This window comes from Homalodisca vitripennis, chromosome 7 (genome assembly GCF_021130785.1).
Source record: "Homalodisca vitripennis isolate AUS2020 chromosome 7, UT_GWSS_2.1, whole genome shotgun sequence".
Lineage (NCBI taxonomy): Eukaryota > Metazoa > Arthropoda > Insecta > Hemiptera > Cicadellidae > Homalodisca > Homalodisca vitripennis.
Window position 1 is genome coordinate 64,504,642 of NC_060213.1, and position 22,550 is coordinate 64,527,191.

The 22,550-nt window shown below is 31.4% G+C and overlaps 1 protein-coding gene across 1 annotated transcript in view; it reads right to left on the bottom strand.

Moving 5' to 3' along the window:
- The window catches only part of LOC124366753 (disintegrin and metalloproteinase domain-containing protein 11), a 492,839-nt gene that overhangs the window by 18,804 nt on the left and 451,485 nt on the right, over nt 1-22,550 (bottom strand). Inside the window, exons 17-22 of the mRNA XM_046823354.1 lie at nt 20,091-20,259; nt 14,305-14,443; nt 6,176-6,325; nt 3,239-3,313; nt 1,876-1,946; nt 68-288 (exon numbers count right to left, since the gene is read on the bottom strand). Of these exons, the coding sequence (XP_046679310.1) occupies nt 68-288; nt 1,876-1,946; nt 3,239-3,313; nt 6,176-6,325; nt 14,305-14,443; nt 20,091-20,259 (825 nt within the window). The remainder of the gene's footprint in view (nt 1-67; nt 289-1,875; nt 1,947-3,238; nt 3,314-6,175; nt 6,326-14,304; nt 14,444-20,090; nt 20,260-22,550) is intronic.

Genomic DNA, 22,550 nt, shown 5'->3' on the forward strand with positions numbered 1-22,550 from the left:
TTCCAGCAACCGTATTTTACCATTCTCACCTCAAAAGATGGCTCCGCAGCCATCCTGTCTTACTCACCTCTGAGATGGCTCCCCCAGCCATCATGTCAGGTCCGAGGTTGTTGTCCGACTGTGATAGTATCTCTTGGTTGTCACTCTGGGAATCACCTTCGCTTGCCCATTTCTCCTTCATGCAAACGTCACCTCCGTAGGGACAAGGCTTCTTCAGAATTCCCTTTTCTGGCAGCTTGGACAGATTGTTTGGTGGCAAGTCGATGAATGAGACTGTCTCTTCCTCACCTGTAGATATATCAAGACTTAATAATTTTGCACATACCCAAAAGTGAAAATTTTAACCTGTGAAAATAATTATACTATGGTGTATCAGCAGTAATACAGTAGTTAATTATTATCCTAAGGACTTACTGCAGTGAATTTATAAGATACTAAAGTAGACTAAGACAATATGGGCAAAGATGATCAGCATGAAATATTTTAAAATTCAGATGGTTGGCGTTCATAAATTTTGTTTTGATCTTATCAATGAAGATAAAACGTTTTTTTCACGATTCTCTTCATTCAAGAGAACCGAAAAAAGTCACAACATAATGTTTGGCAAATAAAGAGACCGAAGTATTGTTACAGTTTTGTTATTGGTGAAGAAATCATCAGGTGCAAGTGTAAGCAGGTGCATATCGTATTACAAAAGGCATATATTGCTTTACCATATAACCTAAGGTTTTTCGGATTGCATGATGCAAACATTGAACATGTAAATAAATGGTAATCCTTATAGATGGTTTGAACATTGTGTAGCAAAAATTCATGATGCACTATGCTATTAAAATCAAATAACACATTGAGCACAACTTTCATGAAAATGTGCATATCCAGTCATTTTTCAAATGATTGCTCTTCAGCTTTTTCTCTTGGCGATATAGAAAGCTTCTACAGAGACAATTGAGAAGTACATTAACACAATTTTCATCACCTGTTATAAAACTTTTCTTTAGTTTTGTATTGTTGTTGACTTCATTTAGTAATTCCTAAGAGAATTCCATTTGACACTGTTTTTGTCCTAAATCGAACTAAACATCCAGGGAGGAATCTTTAATGTTTATATGGTTACATTGTATTTTCATAGTAGGCTCACCAAAACCAAAGTTTAACATTTCTAAAACACTGTTACACTTTATTCCATTCTTATAACAAAAGTAAATACAAATGTTTTGATCAATTTTTAAAATATAAAAAAATAACCAAAATACCTGTACATGTAACCTTTTTGACAGTTAACAACTGACTATTGATCCAATATGGTTAACAGTAAACATTTGTTGTTCAGACTTGTTTACCTACAAAAATACACAGCATATTATTATTCCTGCAATATTTCAAAATTCCAGTTATTATTTTGAACAAACCTAGTACAGTAGAGAGTCAAAAATCTGAACTAGTAGGGACTAAAGGTGTTCGGATTTCCCATTTTCAAACATAACCTCAATATTCCTAGTTACTCTAAAAATGGTACGATAAATAAAAATGTATAAGACACACACACACACAGACACAGTATGTAATTAAAATACAAAGTATGTACACACTATTAACCACAACACGCAACTACGACTATGCTACTGAACAAGTGAAGTAACTGAACTGACTGACATGAAGCTGTTGGGTTAAAAATAGATATCTGCTGGCTGAGAGGGGGAGTAGATGTTTCAAAATAAACATTTCCAAGGTCATTGTCCTCTCACAGCTCTATACAAAATACAGTTCACATGTTCATGTGTATATGTGTAGCAAGAACACCTATGTTTAATCTGTTCTATATGTGTTATCTCAGCAGATAAGATAACTAACTATCATGGAGCTGAACTTCACCTGAGTGTGTAGGGTCATCTTCACTGCCAGAGCCTCCAGGATGCCTTTTCATTTGTTTCATCTGATGTTCCCTAAAAAGTAATACAAGTCTTATTGAGTAAAATTGTACTTCATTTATTCAATAAGAGTGTATAACGTACTCTATTTTCTAATTAAAACATTACTATTTCAATACAAAATAAAATACTTTTTTTAAACCTAGTAATACACAACAATAACATTAGATTCTATGTTGTAGTAAAATTGAAAACGATCTTATAATAATCAGTCACTAAGAAGACCTTTATTAAAAATAAGTAAGGATAAGATTTTAGAGAGTATGAAATGACTTAACTGCACGAAAAACAGTTGAAACAAACTCCTTAAAAAATTACACAAATTTTTCAGATACCAAACAAAAACTTTGAATAGCAATTTTAAAATCTCATCCTACTGAAAGCAGAACATAGAGTTCCTTAATAAAGAAGTTGCTTCCATGTATTTCAATGTCTGGAAGAGACAAAATAATTTCAATAAATTCTATGAAGTATTGCATTTAAAAATGTTATTAAGACTAAAAAGAGAATAAATTCATTGTTGCATAAAAAGTATGTAAAATACCAGCAGGCACTATCTAACAAAAAGATATATCCAGATAAAAGTGCGATAAAACTATTATAAATTAGATTATATTTTAAAGATAATTATTATGATAGGTACAAAATGAAAAAACTAACGTGCTTGCATGCAACTATCATCACACTATCATATCAGTGTCGTAATATATTTCAGTGCACATCTAACTCTACAGCGTGGCCAGTCAGCACACTGCTTCATATTGATAAATATTTTATATCAATTCAATACAACGTTCGGTAAAACACTCGATTAAAATTAAAATTTGAATTTAACAGCAAATCAGTTTTTGCAACATTTGGATTCCATGCAGTCTTTTTGTTGTTTAGAACTGTACTCTATTTAAAATAATGAACTTTTATTTCAAACTTTGACACACATTTTTTCTACTAAACGTTAAAAATTGACCTTGATTTTTTCAAGGGATATTTTCTTGCAAATTAGGAACAAAACTATTTTTAACGAAACAAACATAAAACTAATCTAGTTTGTTTTATGAACTAAACCGCTAAGAGAAACGTGGTCAAATCATGACGAATAATTACTTGCTATGTGCTTTTCATCTACCACTTCTTTCGCTCCCAACAATCCGTTGGAATGTTTTACAAGGGCACTAGAACTAGCCATGTACACTTATCACCTGCCCATTTAACTGTTGGGTAAGTAAAAACAGCACATCCAAGATAGTGAGTACAATACAATACTGATGACCACAAGTATAAACACATGGATATAGGAAAACACTAACTGGTATCTAGATGGTACACCGCCTCCCGGCATATGGTTTACCGGCCGGTATACTGCCCTTTGGGAGTCCCCTCTGCTAGAAAACCAAAAAGAAAAAAAATTAATAGAACCAAAATACTTGATAATCCAGAACAGAAAATATTGAGTGATTGAAGGAGGAATAAATTAATTATCAGGCAGAGTAAGGGGGTATCCAAATATTTCCAGAATATTACTGAGCTGAACAGAGTTTATGTAGTACGCATTTATTAACTATTTCAAATCCTGCACAGTTAAGGGGAGGTCACCAAAAATCTTAAAAATACACTTTTTTACTTTTTAGACCAATAAATTCCTTGTTTCTGAACAAAATCAATGATGTACAACACAATACATAAATATTACCAACTGATTTTTAATTATTTTTTTTATATCTTACACTGAGGTTAAAAAGTGGTCAAATCTGCCCAATGGTGCACTTAATTCTTGATGTAAATTCTAGAAATGAAAACTCAACTTGTGAATTTTGTTCACATAAAAACTAAGAGCCAGAAGCAAAAATTCTTGACAAAACAAATATTCAGAGATTCCCCAAGAGATGAAATATTATAAAAATGTTTTCATGGAAGAACACAAAATTCAAATGAGAGTGTAAATCGTGTAATTTGGTCTAAAATTCTGAAGAGTGTTTGTAGGACACAATACTCTGAAATGAGAAGCATTAGTTGTAGTAATAACATTTAATGATGGTGCAATGGCCAAGTTACAAGTTTTTCAGAAAGTGGGTGTAGGGAGCAGGAAAGAGTACTTATAAGGATTGTGTAAAATTGATACAACAAAAGTAAAAAAAGCTGAAAAAGCCTTGCAAGAGATTACCGAAGAAGTTAGAGTGAAGAAAAGACAAATTAAAGGAATTAAGAAGATCAAGAGCAGGAGAAAGAGTCAAAATATGACACTGGAGAAATATAAGTTTTGAAGTACTTTTTTCTTTCTGAGAGGTTTTGGAAACTTGTTATTTTGAGTTTTTGTACCTGTATTTCAGCTTTGGGGTAACCTACTGATTTGAAATTTTGTGTGTGTATTACATATGCTTATAGGTACCTATGTACCTAAAATAGTTAATTTATATTTTGACTAACTATAAAAAGAACTATACTATTAAATCTTGAAATGTTTTCCAAAAAAGAATTTACTTTTACAATTTGTATTTTTTTGACATTATTCAAAGAAAGTGGGTACATATTTATCTTAAATTGTCCTCAAAATGTAACAAAATAATTATCGTTATAAGCCTATTAGGTTTTTCCAACAGGTACATAATAGGTGTATTGTTTCCCACTTAAACATATTCAAAACCATAAAGAGTTCTTTTCATAGAGAAATTACCTACAAAGGTTCTGTTAGGTCACAATAAAGAAAGCAGATTCAACTTTTCTTGGTTTTTTGTCATAGTGAATTTAATTGATAGCATGCAGCAGCTGTAAATTGAGTTTGATAAGTGGCAGTGGACCATTGAAAATATTGTTACATAATATATTAAACAACTAAGGACTTGGTACAATGAATGTCATTGGGTCGTTATAGAGATCAAAAGGATCATTGCAAAATGTAAAAACAAGATATTTTCCCATGACAAGTCACTCATAAAATCATCTGACATGACAATTTTAGCAAAAACATCATAATATATATTTTTTGTTTCACAAATGAAGTAGGAGATGACAGATCACATTTTTGATGATAAGTAAGAGATGGAAAAATTCACAAATCCATCATGACAAAAACCAAAGAGAAAACGGAACTGCTTTCACAAAATGAATTATTGCTACTATTTATTAAATTACCAGATGACAATACTGATTCCGTTAAACTCGGAAAAGGTAAGCAGGATCGCGTAGTTGGAGAAATACAAAAGTATTTAATGCCTAGTACCACATAAGCTCTGCCCAACATAGCTCAATTCTAGACCGTTTGGGTACCTCCTGGTGCATAATAATCAATACAGGTAAAGTACATAAATGCCTGATCATTATAAATCATGGTTGATAGAATCACAAATAATAGCATAATCACCCTAAGCTATGAACTCTGCATCAGATAACATGAATCGTCTTATATGCAAAATACAGAGAAATTAGATTATTTTACAAAACGTTCTTATACCACAGTAGAGAGTGAGAATTGTGCAATCATTCTCCTTGAAAGAAGAGATACTATAATAATTTGTAAATTTTTATATTTTAGGTAGTAATTTTGAGATCTTCGTAAAAAAGCACAAGTTAGTATAAATTTATTTCTGTTTTGTAGTAAATTAAAACTATATTAGTAATTAGAGCTAACTTAATTACTGTGATTTTCTTTCACAGTCTTATTAAAAATAAAATTTATTTACCTAACACTAACAATAAACAACAAAAACAGTGACAACTTAAATTTATGATTTAAGGAGATTTAATATTTTTATCTTTAAAACAATATTCAATATAATAATTAAAGTGTAATTACAAGACTATTAGTTAGAAAATAAAATATATTTAATAATTTTTACAGAAGTTAATAAGTCCTAATAAACAAGAAATCAACTGCTTAAAGTAGCTAGTTTCTGACTCACTACTAATGCTCTTTTCAAGCAGATGGCTTGCATAGACAGCGCAGTTCAATGGTAAACTCTTTCAATAAGAGCCATTACAAGAGGAAATTTATATTATTTCAGTAATAATTACTGTTATTATTTATATATAATTAATTACCAATATATCGATTTTAAATGCTACTGTATATTTTTTTTTATTAGCGATGAAGTTTTTTTTGTAAAGAATGTTTTAAAAGTTAGACTACTTTTTCAAAAAATTCCTTTCTATTTTGTCTTTCTGGGTCCGGAAAAGAATTTTAAACCTATTGCAACTGAGGCGGGAGCGAGACAGCACAGCAAGCAAAACAAGACTGGACATGTTTGTACCTGTAGACTGGCATGTTGCCGAACGTGATGATCTTGTTGACACTGTCGACTGCCGCCTCCTCTGGATTAGTGGCCTTCCCGAATGACTTCTTCACCATCGGCTTCTTCACGTACGGAGTATCGTATTTAGCAGGAACAGTGCTCTTTCTTCTGAGTGGAAAGTGCGATGCAAACAATAAAATAAAGATGGAAAACCAAAGTTAACTAATATGAAGCAATATAGTAAAATAATGTATGATCAATTTAATGTGAGCAGCGTAGGAAATTTAAATTTTGTTACAGATTTTTTTTTAAATGAATAAGACATTGCTTCTCAAAATTTAAATATACAAATTTAAATCTTAAAATATAATTAAAAGTCATAGTTTCATAAAGATGTTATCAAAAATTAAACTTTATAGATTTTAAAAATAATAAAAATTGTTTACTTTATTTTCAAATTATGAAATTTATTTTTGAACAATCAGTTTTGAAAAATTTTAAAAATGTACTGTCAACTTATGTAATTTAAATGCCTTGATATACACAATACGATTAAATTACTCACAATATACAGAAATATTTACAAAATACAATTTTTCAAAAGTTCATGCCAAGAAGACCACAGAACAGCCAAAAAAACTGAATCGAGTGAAAAATAAGAAATGATATTGATCCATGCTTATTGTAGTATGGTATTGAAATTGTAAGACAATTGGAAGTTTGGAAAAAGGTGATTCACCAAGTAAGAAGTTATTTCACCAATTAAGGCTGTTTGCAATGTTAAAGAATTCTTATTGCACTTCAAAAATGTGGTAAAAACCTTTCACGATGCAATTCTATCTCATATTGTAATAATTATAAGCAATAAATAAACAACTGATCATATCTCCATTTTTTATGCTTCCAATATTTCCTGATCAGTATCTCGAATTAGCACAGAGAATTAACATTTTTCTGGAAATTCATGTAAGGTTCAAAATTCACAGATTACATTTTGCCAAAAATTAAAACTACTTTTTTAACCTTGTTAAACATTTTCTGAAGGTTACGAATATATACGATAGATCAAAATCTAAGACTCAATTTTTTTATCAAATTATCGTGTTTCTAACGATTTCAAATTACACATAATTGCAATAAGACTCGATAAATTAAATGAGCCTTTGCAAGAAATAGCATGGAAATCAACACGATTGGACAACAGATTTAATGTGCAATAACAATTGAAATAAATTTGTAAGGATTTCTAAACAAGCAAGTACGAGCAATTTCATTTCTTTAAAACAACTTATTGTAATGTTCCAACAACCCCATTCCAATGATAAAATGTAAACAATAGAAAACAGCTATGAATGAAATTCATAATAAGAAGCACACATAGAGTTCAAGCTGAAAGAAAAATACATTATATACATTGCACAAAAATGTATAAAGAAAAGGTTTTAGCAGGGCTTTTAGAGAGGTTTTATTTACACAGGGACTTCAGCAGCAGGTTTTCTTCTTTCTGTTATATATTCTCTATTAATTATAGAAAAACTCTATTCATATATTCTTCATTAATTATAGGAAAGACAAGTCAAGTATTCAGAACATTTACTACTTCTATTATATAGTTATGAGAGTTCAAATAAAATACTGTAATAAAACTGGGACAAAAATAAATTGAATGAAAAAGAAAAAATATAGATTTATTCGCATATGATTGTATTAGATACCATCACTATTAAATAAACAATAAAATATATCTAAAATAAATACAAGATACCTTGTTCTTCAATATAAAAAAAACTAAGTATATTAATTTGAAATAATGTGGTGAAGTTGCAATTTTACTTATATTGAAGTATGAGTTTAGATGAATTTATTTTACGTTATGCAAAAGCAGAGCCAAAAAAATCAGTATAAGGCTCTACACTGTTTAAGATGAGCTTTTCTCAAAATACATATTTTTTGTTACAAATATTAAAAAATCTACAACTTGGTAAATATTTGAGATAAAAATTGCTATTTTTCAGGTTGTAATGGTAAGATAGAAAATCATAATAACTCAAAATAAACATCTTCCACCATGAGGCTATATTTTTCATCACAATACCAGATAATGTTTCCGATTCCATCATCATCACTTAATTGCACTTAACCCTGGAAGTGGCATCTATAATGTCAGGCACGATTTTGCTAATTATTCATATAATAATTAACAAATCTGTTATAATAGTAATTATTGAGATAATTTTCTTGATCAATACATCATAAAAGTACTTTTATTGCATCAAAATGAATATAAATAAAAGTTATAAACAAATGATTGAATTAATGCTTAAAAATTTATAACAGTAATATTTTTTTCTCAAAATATACCAAATGTGCTACTTTTATATATACTAATTTAATTTTCTTAGAAAACTGGAAATTTTGCAGGGAAGCAAATGTGGCAAACCAAAGTTTGTACCCCAAATGTGCATATTTCCAGTGTGTGTATTATGCATTCATATAAACTAATACATGAAATTAAACAGCAAAATATTCAGAATAATAATTTGCTATATAACATTTTAAACATATCTGATAGAGAGAGTTTGATTAAGGTGACTCAAAAAATAACTGAAAAAGATTAGTACTAGTAGAGTGCCACTCCTAGGGTTAATATCTTGAGAAATTTCTGTTGAAACTAGTAGGAACCTTGAACATTGATTAGGAACATACATATATATAAAAGTTTTCTATCCAGATAAAAAACTTAATAAAATATAATGAGATAGTCTTAAAAAGATAAATTTAAAGAAACACATAATTGGTTGAGATAATCTCGTACTGTTACTTAAAAAGTAATGAGAGTATAAAGACTTACTTACGCCTTCATCACTCTTTCGTGACTTTTACAAGAAAGGAAACGACCTACTAGACTTTTCTTGGGTTAGAGAGGCGTCAGAGGTTGGGGCTCTACCATGAAGCAGTGTGTTTGACATGCTATATTCTACGTAAAATCTACAAGTCTACAGACAACTCTAAGTCTATTCTACAGGAAAAATAGTACTACAGATTTAAGTCGGCTAAACAGTAATGGAAATACACAGAGTGTACAGTTCTAAACTAAAAGCTGTTAAGAGATTCAGTTAAATTGCACTAATTCATGTACTAGTAGAAAAGTAAGGAATTTTAACAACGCTAACAGCAAACATACTTAGCATAAGTTTTCAATTTGTTGTTGTCACTGATTTATTTTGTTCTTGGGTTTTGTTTTGTGTGGGTCTGTACTTATCGATATTGTGAATCAAATGGGAAGTACAAAACGTCTTTGACACAAGAACTAAGGTAAGGCCTTATGCTCACTGAGTCAAAAACGCTTCTATTTGCTTCAGGTTTCAGTTTGTAATGACAAAACCCTGTCCACCTGTCCAACCGGTCAGTCAGATGGCTTAGAAGAAGAAGAACTACAGAGAGCATCTACATGAAAAATGGAAGAAGAAAGAAAGAATATATGGAGCATAAGCGTTTTGTGACTGTTAGGCATACTATGTGGTAAAAAATAATGAAGACACTTTTGTCCTTGTAATTAACATGAGATACTCATTGCAATTTGAGAAAATAAAATAGCCTATCTAAAAAATATACTTACTGATTCACTATATTGTAAAGAGCAAATTTTAAAATCATCATATACAAACTTATTGTAAAATTCAATGTAACTGAATCGAAAACAAGTGGAATATCAATGTTGTAAAATCGATCAGCAATAATATACTGTATGCCCGTAACTTCTTAGAGGATTTGGATATCTCATGGCCAGTTTATAATTTTAATTTCTGTAAAAATTTGTCATGTTGTGAGAATGCTCTTATTATTATAAGTATTCAACTTTTGTTAACCAATTTATTGAGATAAGATTAAAATAAAATATGATGGTAAAGATTTTCAAACAATATAAAAAAATTAGGTATAGTTTAAGTAGACCCTAATAATTAAATTAATACACCAGTTTTTAAACTCTTGGAAACTGTAATAACTAGTTTCAACCAGCAAGCACATAATATAGTAGAGAGACCAAGCTGAGTGCCCAGAGAGCTATATTGGTGATCTTACAATAGCCGCCACTGATCATCTTTGAGGTAATCATTATTTGTAATTGCTGTACTCGCAGTAATTATGAAATAATTGAATATTTCTTGTAACTGTACATTTTCCTCTTAAAATATTACATGGTTCATATTGGTATAGATACCTATATCATTTAAAAACAATATTAAAATATATAAACATTTTAAGATGAGCATCCAAGTATTGGCACAGCCACGACTTATGCCAAAGGCAAGATCAAATTAACATTTCAATGCCTCGTCCTGTAAAAAGTAGATCGTTTTATGAACCAAAACTTCTTTCCCTTACTCTGTCTGTCCTCATGAGCAAACACTGACATGTGCGAGGACCTTATAAAACAGAATAAGGAAGAGAGTTGATGCAATACAAGGTCGATGGTACTGATAAAAAGTGCAACTTTGAAGGATTTTAACCTGTGCTATGTCTCTAACTCGGATCCAAAGTCCGACATCTTAGACTGCTGTCATTCACAGCAAAGGAAATATATTGTGCCATATTTTATTTTATGATCCTGTTACCTCAAATGGATTATAAACCAAGGCCATACAAAGTTAAACATTTCAACAATTAATTATGTAAGTTTTTCATCCTATTCTGTCCCCTTCGAAAGAACCGGCTTTACTAATTCATAATACAGATCTCCGAGCAATTTCCCTCTACTGTAATTTGTATTCACTGGTTCAACTACATTTAATATCGTTTTCAGTATACTCACAAATTCTAAATTCTTTTCAAAAAACCTTTAGTTTTAGATTTGAACTAAAGATATTTCCAAACAAATTAGGGTGACAAAAATTTTAGGTTTTAAAATTCCAACTTTGTAAATCCTTCTCATTAACTCATCATGTATTGACAGGGACTCGTGTATGAAAATTTTGAGTTACTCTCGTATGATTGAGATGGATACAACAAAATTGTTCATTACCAATAAAAAGAGCATCCATAAATCTTTAACCAAGTTTTAACTGTTGTTACAGAATTACAAATTATTTACCATATGAGACATCCTCATCAAACTGAACAGGATTATTATAAAGTTCTTCATCAATATTTTTCACATCTTGAGAAATTTAAATTCTTCTTTGCAGATAATCACTACAGAGTAGCAAGTAGAAACTTTTGATATTTATATTGAATTCAGACATTTCCATCTTGGAAACTCTGTCTTTTCTTGAAACGGACTTTTTTCCAGACATACATAGCAAACAAAATGTAATTATTACTTAGTTTTTCATGAAATTACTAGAGAAATGTCTAATAAAAAGAAATCGATTGTCAGCCACATTAATTTTATCTTGGGCCTAATCGGGAGGATGTCATAATAGTTCAAAACTAAATGGTAAATTGTATTATATTTTACCATTTATAGGTTATAACTTTTTAATGTGATATATTTTAAATCAAACCTTTCCAAATGTAGATAAAAGTTAAATCAGTGTAAGTTGAAGAAGTTACAATAATTTGGTTGAAAATGGCCACTTTCAATATTTTTATATCATTGGCTGATAGACACAAAAACATATATAAATAACCAGTATTTATGTATCTGTTGGTTAATTATACTGTGTAGAGCTAAATAATATCATCTACAAAAGAATTTATTATTTGGTATTTTTCTAAATGATCAATAAACCAATTTCAACACTACCCAAACTAGCACCTCTAGTGATCTATTTTTATCGTAGGAGGGATTTCTGTATAAATTTTAAGAAGAACAAGTCAAGAATGTAGCTAGGAAAAAATTGGGGTCCAGACAACTGATATTTTCCTGTAGTAGACAGAGAGTAAGGGCCCATTTTGTTCCTTAAAAGGTTCTTGACCCATTTCTTTGTTGAGAACAATCTTTCAGCAGTACATGCCAGTAACACTGAATTATTTAAATAATAATAATAGTTTACTAAAAATGTAATTGAAAAAATTTGGAGAGGGGGGTCTGGACCCCTTGGTAGGGGGCTATCTACGTCCTTGGAACAAGTTACCATACGTGTTTTAATAATGCACGTAGACTCTAGTCTCCCAGACTATAATGTGAATATTATTTTTAGTACACTTTTTAACAAGGTATATCTATTTTAAAAATAATAATTTTCAATTTTTCATACTATTTTGGTTAACTACTAAAATAGGTCTGTTTATAATGTAAAAGATTGAAAAACAGTTTATTTTGATACAACAATTCTAGGAAGAAATACACTTACAGTTGAGAAAATGGAGTTGCTTTCTATATAACAGATCCTAGTTAATAAACAAAATTAATTTTCAAATCAAAAGTAATTAATACTCATCCGAAAATGAATGACTTTGAATTCCGAGGTCCTCAAAATGTAAAAAATATTAAGGAAATAAGAAGTCACCCTGTATGAATGCATAATGGAAAACTTTTTAAGTGATGATACAAGTTTTTGGTTGGGTTAATTAGTTTTTTTAAACATTTCAGAGCAATTTTCTTGAAGACCGAAAAAATATTAAAAGTTCTTTGATTAACCTCAGAGAATTTGTATGTATTTAAAGAATAAATTTTTAATCATTTTGTACTCAACACCAAGGAAAAAGATAAGAGTGTGATATTTTTTTAAATATGTATCTGCCACAGGGAATGGCACGTTATTAACAATTTATGATGGGAACATAAATTATTTACCAAAATTTTATTAAAAAAATACATGTTTTTTTACCAAAATATTACTTAAGGAAAGTATATTATTTATACATAAAAACAAAATTACTGCATTGAATCATCTTTTATATACAGGTTGTAAATGTTTTATATCCATATTATCTTCAGATCTTTTTCTATGAGTCTGAATACAAGATACTCCCAAGGACTAATTAAATTATCTACAAATCTTGTGGAATGACAAAAACCTTTGCAATTTGTTTCGTCTACAGTATTTTAATGGTTTTGACTTAAGGATTATTCAACAATAAAACAAAATTAACCCAACCGAACAAAGATCACATCTTTTTAACAGTTGATGAGACAAATTTATAACATAATATAATAGCAATACAGTACATTATATAAAGCTATGACAGATATATGTTTCTTTTCAATTCACTTTATAACAGATGTATTTTAGTAAGAACATCGTTTACAAAGTGAGAAAGATTTAAATCACTTTAATAAACGTATTACATTTATTTCAGTAATTCCATTGCTGTTTAAGCCAAAACGGTGATATATATAAAGCTACAGTGATTAAGCTAAGGCACACAGAGCTAGCTAAAATGGAAATTTTGGATAAAGGTTTTGATAACTTACTATACAATGATATATTTTACTTTATACAATTTCAAATGTTTAAGGGATTTTACTTTATACAATTTCAAATGTTTAAGGGATTTATTTAATTTTATAATTTTGATATCAGAATTAATTAACAAGCAGAAAATAAGTAAACTTTCAGGGGTCTAAATTTCTGAGTACATATAATTGTCTGGGAAATTATAATTTAGTCAGGATATGCTCAATAATTTATTATATCATATATATATTTAGAAATGATTTATAAGTATAAAAGAAAATGTTAATATATTTGCATGAATTAAATATGGTCAGGTCTATTCTAAAAGAACCTATTATTATGTTTAAGTATGTGAGTTTTTAACTTTTAATAAGTTGTTTATAAGTACACACATGCATATTAAGGATGTTAGTAAAAATTTATTATACGAGATATTGTATATGAATTATTATATTAAATAAAATTTTAAACAATTTTTAATCATTCAATATCTTATTCTCGTTTACTGTATTATTTAAGTTATTTCAAAATAATTTATAATTTTTAAGTTTTGAGACGATATTCACATAAAAGCTGTACAACATTATCATCACACTGCATACATTTACAAACAAAACGGAAAGGTGTGAACCAACATCAAAATTCGAATCAAACACCTCAACTGTGCAAGCAAAGGGGAAAACCTTTATCCACAACACAAAGGAAAAACAGCGTGGGTGGGTAACAAAAAGCGAACAGAACGGAAAAGAGAGTTAGGAAAGAGTAAACTGTGTCTACCTAACCTGTGGGCCGAGTGAAACTAACCTTAGGCAGAGGGAGAAGTTTTTGTGAACTACAACTGACCTGTAGCATAGAGCCATCAGGGCAAACGTTACAAACACCCCCCCTACCACGGACATCAGGGTACCTACTAGGAATACCGTGTTCGTGCTATGGTAGTTCTCTGTTAGGTCAATCAATATTTTAAGTGTGGGAGAGTTAACATGTTTATCGTGTTGTGTTACAGAGTTAGCGTTAAATGTTTGTTTCAATGGAATTTCAATAATCAATTTCATTGTTTAATAGAACATTTTTTGAATCATTAAATTTTGCGTTCATTAAATTATAGATTTGATTATGTACCACATAACATAATGTATATTTTAATTGTAATGATAAATTGACAAATGTATGTATGAATATTTTTATGCATGTTAAAAAACCATTAATAAGCATTGTTGTACAATTACATAGTTTATTAACACAATTTGTGATGTTGAAATAATCAGATTGAATGAAAAAGGAATTAAATTTTCAAATGTTACACATTTTTTGTGTTGTGAATGGTGAATGAAAAATGTTGTAAATACAAATCAGCATTTGAACAAGATATTATGGTGAAAATTTAGTGTGAGAAAGTGAGTGTGTTAAATGTGTTTGTGAAAAATTGAAAAAGTCAAAGAAAACGAAGCAGTAGTCACAAATTACAGACATTGTTTCAAAGGAGTGGGATTATATTACAAAGTACAACCAGTTCGGAGAGCAAACAGCATTTGTTGGAACGATTACCCGCCGGACGCAGTGTTGATCCACCCATGCACAGACATAAAAAACGGGAAAAGACGAAGCAAAATGAGAAAACAAATCAAACAGACCAGAAGTGCGGAGGGAGAGGTCGAAAGAGCAGGTGAGAAGTGGGAGGTGAGAAGAAATGGTAAAGCGAAAATCGGTTAACGAGGAAAATTCCTCGGCGGTCACTGCGCAACATGGCTGCCAAACTTATAAAGAAAAACACACCAGAATTAGTAAAACACTGAAAAATATACACATATTATAGTTGTATGTACAGTACGCTAATGCTACAACACGGCATGATAATATGTACAGTGCCTGCACCCTTCAAACACAGCAACCTCAAACTGAAGAGAAACAAAAAGAGGTTATATACATCGGATAAACGAGATGAAGGATTGAAGCTTGTCACTAAAATAAATGAAACAATATCTTTTTTTGCCACTTGCTGAATCAGTCCTTTGCGACTATGGAAGTAACCTATTTGCTGATATAACTAATAGCCGAACTGAAAAAAGCTTATTTTCAGCAATATTATTGATAACTCAGTTGGGAGTTATAATATTTCAGTTGTGATTAATAAAGTGAATTCGCCAATAGCAATATTAAGTTTAATTGCCCAAATACAAAATGGTTGATTTGTTTTAACAGTGCTTAAGTAAAATTTTACTTTTCCGGCTTCCACAATAAATTTGCTTTCAAGATACAAAAGGATAGAAATTCCTTTATGAGGCCTTCTTCACTGATGCATGCTGGTGACAGGGAGTTCTAGATCAGACATAGTTACAAGATGTATAATTTCACAATCAAAGAGGGATTTAGATTGTCTTAAGAATTCCCATTCTTATCAGTATAAAGTAACATATAACACAAAATAAGAAGGTGAGAACACTTACAATTTCCTACCATCTCTGAGAAATTAAAATGTTTTATTTATGATCCGAGTTTCTCTGGCAACATTTATTACATACAAATAAACACTCTTTCACTCTTCACTCTTTGTTAGTATATACAAATGCAACATGGATCAAATGAAACTTGAACTGGGTCCGGGTAAATGATTATTACTTAGATACTATAGATATCAAAATTTGAAACTAACAAGGACACAATTTTGGTTTCTAAATGATTTTAAGTTTGGAAGTGCTTCACTATCCGATTCAAACCACTATTTGACAGTTATATTGCCAGTCCTTATTGCTTATTTTTACACAGATGATCTCTGCAAGATTACAAATTGTAAAAAATGGTCTGTGAGATTTGTTTAGAGAGAAAGATCTGGAGCAAACTCCACAGGAGATGATAACAGCAAATTTTGAGAACTTTGAGAGATTTTTGTAACTAGTTATTTTATTTCTCTAAAAACACTGACTACAGATCATGTTTTACAATTTGTAAAAATAGATCTACAGGGATCAAATATAAAAAAATTGAAAAATAATAGATTATCAGGATTGAAAACTGAGTCTATCATTTGTATATTGGTAGTATACACACATATTGATAACTCAAGTCAACGTACATCAGTACATTTTGAATAAAACAAATTGCGATGAAAAGTGTAAAATTTCTTTATATATTGTGTCCTATAAAACAATATAACTTTAAAAATCAGTATCTGTAACCAATTCTCTTGGGTAGAAAATTACAAGAGCAGCTGATTTTTACTCAATTTTGCTTGTAAAACTGAGTAAATATGCACCGAACCTGACAGATTATCAGTTTTAGTTTATACAATTTCAATTGATTTATTTAATCAACAATACATTGCTGAATTGAACAGTACAATAACATACGTTGTTATAGTAAACTTTACAACTGAACATGTTCATTTTGATTAATTTTTCACTGTCAATAGTGATTTTGTGGATGTTTGATATTATTGATTCTTGAAACGCAGACTGTAAAAAAACGAACTATGTCTGTCACTCCAGCTGTCTTCAACATGATCGGCTTTGGATTAAATTAACTGTAATTTTCACTTCTTTACAAGACATTTAAAGCACAAAACTGAAGACAAATAATAAAAACTGGACCATTTCGGAATTTGTTCAGGCAAAATACAATTTTTACAGACAATACGCAATACAACGCATCTCTTTTCTTTTCTCTCGGTTTTCGACTGGCGTCATTGTTATGGGCAGGTGGATACAATGAACAACAATCAAGGAGCGCAAGGAGAACCAACAGAACATAAAACAAAAGAACACAACCACATTTACGTACATAGATTACGACAAAACACGGAGGCACACACCCGCACGCACACACAGTTAGACACAACATCCCCCAACCTGAAGCACACTGCTATAAGAGCAAAGCATATGAAGACTCCCTTGACGACTCCCGCCATAATAATCACCATCGTTAACGTGCTAAGGTTATCCGTACTGCGCCCTGGAAACAACATCGGCTACGTTTGCAATCAGTAAGTTAAAGGATGGACTCAGTAAAGAATTTAAAGAAAATAATTATTTAGACTATAATTTTGAAAATGTTCTACCATTTCAGTTTTTATAAAAAATTATTTCAGACCTATTGCTAAAACTGAATATTGTAAAAAAACATTTACTTTAAAAAAATAATGATTTTGAACTGTGTAAAGATTTTGTTCTGAAAGATAAATCAACAAAATAATTTAGTGTAAAAATAATCACTGTCAGGCAAATTTAAATTGATTTTCAATATAATTCTAGACCAAACCCATCCTTTATTTTACTGATGGAAATCCTAAAACATACAGTTTATGACAAAATAATAAATAACCTGTATTAAACAAGATTTTATATAAATTCACAACTTAGTATTAGATTGAACAAACATCCCTACTACATCCTTGTAGCTTATAAATGGGTTGGAATAATATAATATAAAAACATGCAAACCAGCAATATCTTAAAAATATTATATAAATGGCATCTAACTTGTAAACCAAACCAGGAGGGTTTTAAACTGGAATAAAACACTAAGCACTACAGTTAATTTATAATTATTATACATTAATAATTTATAATATATTTGGAGGATTTGGAGTTTATCAGTTTTGTTGCTGGTTGGGCTTGGCTTGCCAAATTTTCAGAGACATTTAAAAATAAATGGCTTCTTTGGCTAACTTTTCTAAACACCAAAAGAGTTCAATTTTGGCTGGTTTATACATCCCAGTATATAAAAAACATGCCACTTAAATCTGGACAACCCATCACTAACCTCAATATAATGAAGGTAAAAGAAACTGGTTTACTTGATAGCAGAGATTACTTTAGGGTGACATGACTAAGATATTATCCTCATGGGTTCTTGACAGGAAGTGGCCACTATACACAATCTTACCCATCCTGAAAATCCTGTCATCCCGAAAACAGTGCAAAGGTCCTTTTAGCACAAAGTGAAAAGAGGGGTTTTCTCATCTTTCAGTCTTAAGTGAAAACAAATTATTAACAGTCTCACGATACCACTGAGAATACACACACTTTCACTGCAATCTTATCCTGCAAGAGTCATATCAGCTTGGGAGTTTAACAGCCTTATTTACTATTTTGGTTTGCCAATTTCCCAAAGACATTTAACAATACATAGCTTCTTTGGCTTAAACGTGTTTTACCAATCTATTGATAGAGATGTTTTCCAGCAATCATCCTGGAAGTATCATGGAACATTCAGGGTTTACCAGCCTTGTTCACTAGCTTAGCTCACCAACTGCCAAGAGATATTTAAGAATACAAGGTTTCTTGTTGATATTGGGAACACATCAAGTTTCCCAGCAACTTATTCTGGAAAGTGTCACATCAGCATTGGGATTTTATTAGCCTTGTTCACTGGTTTGGCTTACTAACTTGCCAAAAACATTAATGCTCCATGGCTTCTTTGGCTAAAACCTGTCTTACCAGTCTTATAATAGCAATGGAAAACACCAAGTTCTCTAGAAATCTTTCCTGAAGTATCATGGAGGAATTTGCAGTTTACCAGCCTCGTTGACTAGTTTGGCTTCCCAGATACGTTTAACATGAAATTTTTGGTGTAAACCTTTCTTATTAATGTCTCGATAACATTGGGAACTCACATATTTTCCTGGAAATTTCATATTAAATGTGTCATGATAATAACAGTATTTTAATAACACTGGCTACCAACCCATGGAGTTACCAATACTGACACTAATGTAAGAGCCCTTACATCTGTGAACTCTGTTAATAACCTGCCATATGTGAACACTTCTAGCTATAATATAAGATGTTCATAATTTGGTAACCAACTGATGCATTAACTAATATCGACACTAAGTTTATAATAGCTGGCTACTTTAAGCTGTGATAGTGAATGGGTTATGTGTAAACACTCCTACTTTTACAAAATTAACACTTCAGTATAATACTTGAAGAATAGAACAAAGAGAAGAGAGGATGTAGAAAAAGTATTCATTTCATCTTATTCTCCAAATTCTCACAAACGGACAGATCACCCATTCTTGTCCAGCAACTGTTGGTTATCTCATACTTCTTATCACTACAATAATTAGAGTAGATGTGACAAAAAATACCCAAATATTAAGATTTAAAAAAATATACAATTTTAGACAAGCTTAAGTTAAACTCCAAGTATTTGCGCCATACAGTATCCAGTAGTACATGAGTTAACCTTGACAATGAAATAAAAGAGAATTTGGTGTGTGTAATATAATATGTAGATCTGGTGAACATTTGGTGGCTGGAAATAAAACATAATTTCAACAGCTATGTTCAAACAACAAACATGTACTGTATTATGTACTGAATTGACTTTCAAGATCTGTAATTAAGCATTCTCTTTCATGTGGAAAAGCCTAACAGATAACGTGACAAGCAAGGTAAATAAATGATTAAACTGTACTGTAGAAACAAAATTTGATAATGAATCACAGGATACCATATTTCAGTTTCTAGTAAAGAAACAACTACAAATATATCTTTTTAAATCTGATATTCTATATAATTCTCCACCAACAAAACTTAAAACAGGGGCAAGTGTAAAAGTTGACAAGCATGCACCATAAAGACGCCTACCGTAGGGGGTCTCTTTCTTCTGCATTTGGTCGGAGAGGTCATCATTCTTGCTGGTGACATGTGATGCCTCATTAGTCGGCTCCAGGGTGGGGATGATCTCGATCTGGATCGAACAGTCCGCCCCACTCCAGCCCAAGTTGCAGTAGCACTTGTTGATGTTGGAACATGTCTGAAATGATGGGAAACAATAGATTAAACGAGTGCCATTTATATGGAACATTGCATCAAAAGATGATGCTTCTAATACTGCTACAAAGTCATCGTTCTTGCTGGTGACATGCGATGCTTCATTAGTCGGCACCATGGTGGGGGATGATCTCGATCTGGATCAAACATTTCGCTCCATTCCAGCCCAAGTTGCAGTAGCACTTTTTGATGTTGGAGCATGTCTGTAATAATGGAAATAATAGAAAGTGAGTGTCACTTACATGGAACATGAGATGATGCACGAAAGATCATCTCTACAATATGCTGATGCTAACTAAAAACCACTGGGCAAATATAAATTTACTTCATTCTTAAGGAACCACTGTTCATTAATTAAAACATCACAATTACCTTCACCTAAAACTACTGATAACCAATTTACTTTATTTCTTAGGGATTAAACATTGAGATGTAACACATTCATTACTTTATCAGACTTCTGATCACTGAGGTAAAATTAGCACTATGTGAATAAAGGCTCATCTCTATGGTGGTACAATCGGATCTGTTTGTAACAGTTTTCTAAAGAGCATCGCTTTTCTTTTTCGCCCTTGATCAGTGGCTCAGAATTTGAAGTAAAGACCATAGCAACAGGAACTATCAGCATTGTTGGACTCAGTCACAGCATGAAGTGTCTCCTCATACGTGTTGCCAGCACGTGCTTCTAGTGATGAAGTAACTGTGGAGCAGTACTCTTGTAAGTATGGAATGCATTGTAGACAATTCTATATCCTTGATCTCATCAAGTTCCTCACAAATTTGTCTTCCAAGCCAGTGCTTGCCTCTTATATTCAAAAATATTCCATGGCAAGTATATAAAAGTCTACCTGCTCTACTTGTCTTAACCAGAGAAAACGGAACTCTTGTATAATAGTTTCTAACATTTTATTAAATTTTCTAATCTTTTTATTAACACGCAACCACATTTTCAAGACATGCCTAGGGGGTAAGTCTAGTACAAATATTCTAGAACTGCGGTGTTTGTTCAATGTTTTTCAAATTGTGTTGATTGCATTTTGAGCTTTATTCCGGGAAACATAATTAGACACACATGCAATTAGCACATCAGAACCCACTTTTTCACTATCACTGTCAAAATTCTAAATCTGCTCAACTAAACCTTCGGGCCTAACAAAACCAATAGCATCTAATGACTTAGAGAGTTTATGTAAGTGATACGTTAAATGATGGCCATGGCTGTCCGCACATAAAAACAATTTTTGTTTAGTTCTGTCACTTCTTTTATATAAAAGTGACATCTTTCTTCTTTTTGAGTAGACGAGACTTCTCCAATAGTTTTTTTACCCAGATACGAGGCTGTGGACGTATAATTTAAGTACATTCAGTGAAAATACACAATAATGTTAATTGACATATTCATGGAGAATAGTACAATGCGTCCAAGTACAGAGATTGTGGCTAAAGTTGATGTGTCATAGTCTTTTTCTGTGTAATAGGGTCTGTTCTGTAACTAAGTTAGTACGGTTTTCTTCAGATTCCTAGTTGGTGTGTTTTTATGTTCTCTGGGAGTTTCTTAAAGAATGCTCCCTTGTAGGATGGTTTCTTTTCATACAGGGTGAGTCGCTGTATCTGGAAAGCGAAATTGGAGGCATTTCTTGTGTGATGTCTGTGTAGATCTTCGTTCCTTATTTTAGGGTTGGAGACTCCATGGAGGATTGCCTCACATATATAGAGTGACATCACAGTGAGAATTTTCAATTTTATGGAAGATTCTCGACAGCTTTCTTGCACTCTGATCCCTACCAGACATCCTATTGTCCTTTTTTGATGGGCACTCTCCAAGTAAGCACTGGAGGTTCCTCCCCATACCACTATACCATACATAAGGTGGCTTTCTAAGGGAGAGTTATAAGCAATTTTTGCTACATGCAGCTAACTTATATCCATTATTCTTCTGATTACAAGGATTCCATAGCAGAGTTTCATACATAGGGTTGTTATGTGTAGCTGCCATGAGAGCTTTGCATCTACAATGACACCAAGGTATTTGATGAGTTTAGTTGTATGCCTGGAAGAATTAAGTTTACATCTTTGTTTTTGGTGGTATAATTTATTTGCACAGTTTTGTTTTATTAAGTGCTGCTAGCTCATTGTTGTTGCAGTATATTTTTCTTCCTGTGAGAGCTGTATTGGCATGTAGTGTGAGTGCATCTATTGATTTGTCCGCTATGGTGATAACCATAGCATCTGCATACATGGTAGTTTGGTAGAAATTTCCTAGTTCGTCTGGGA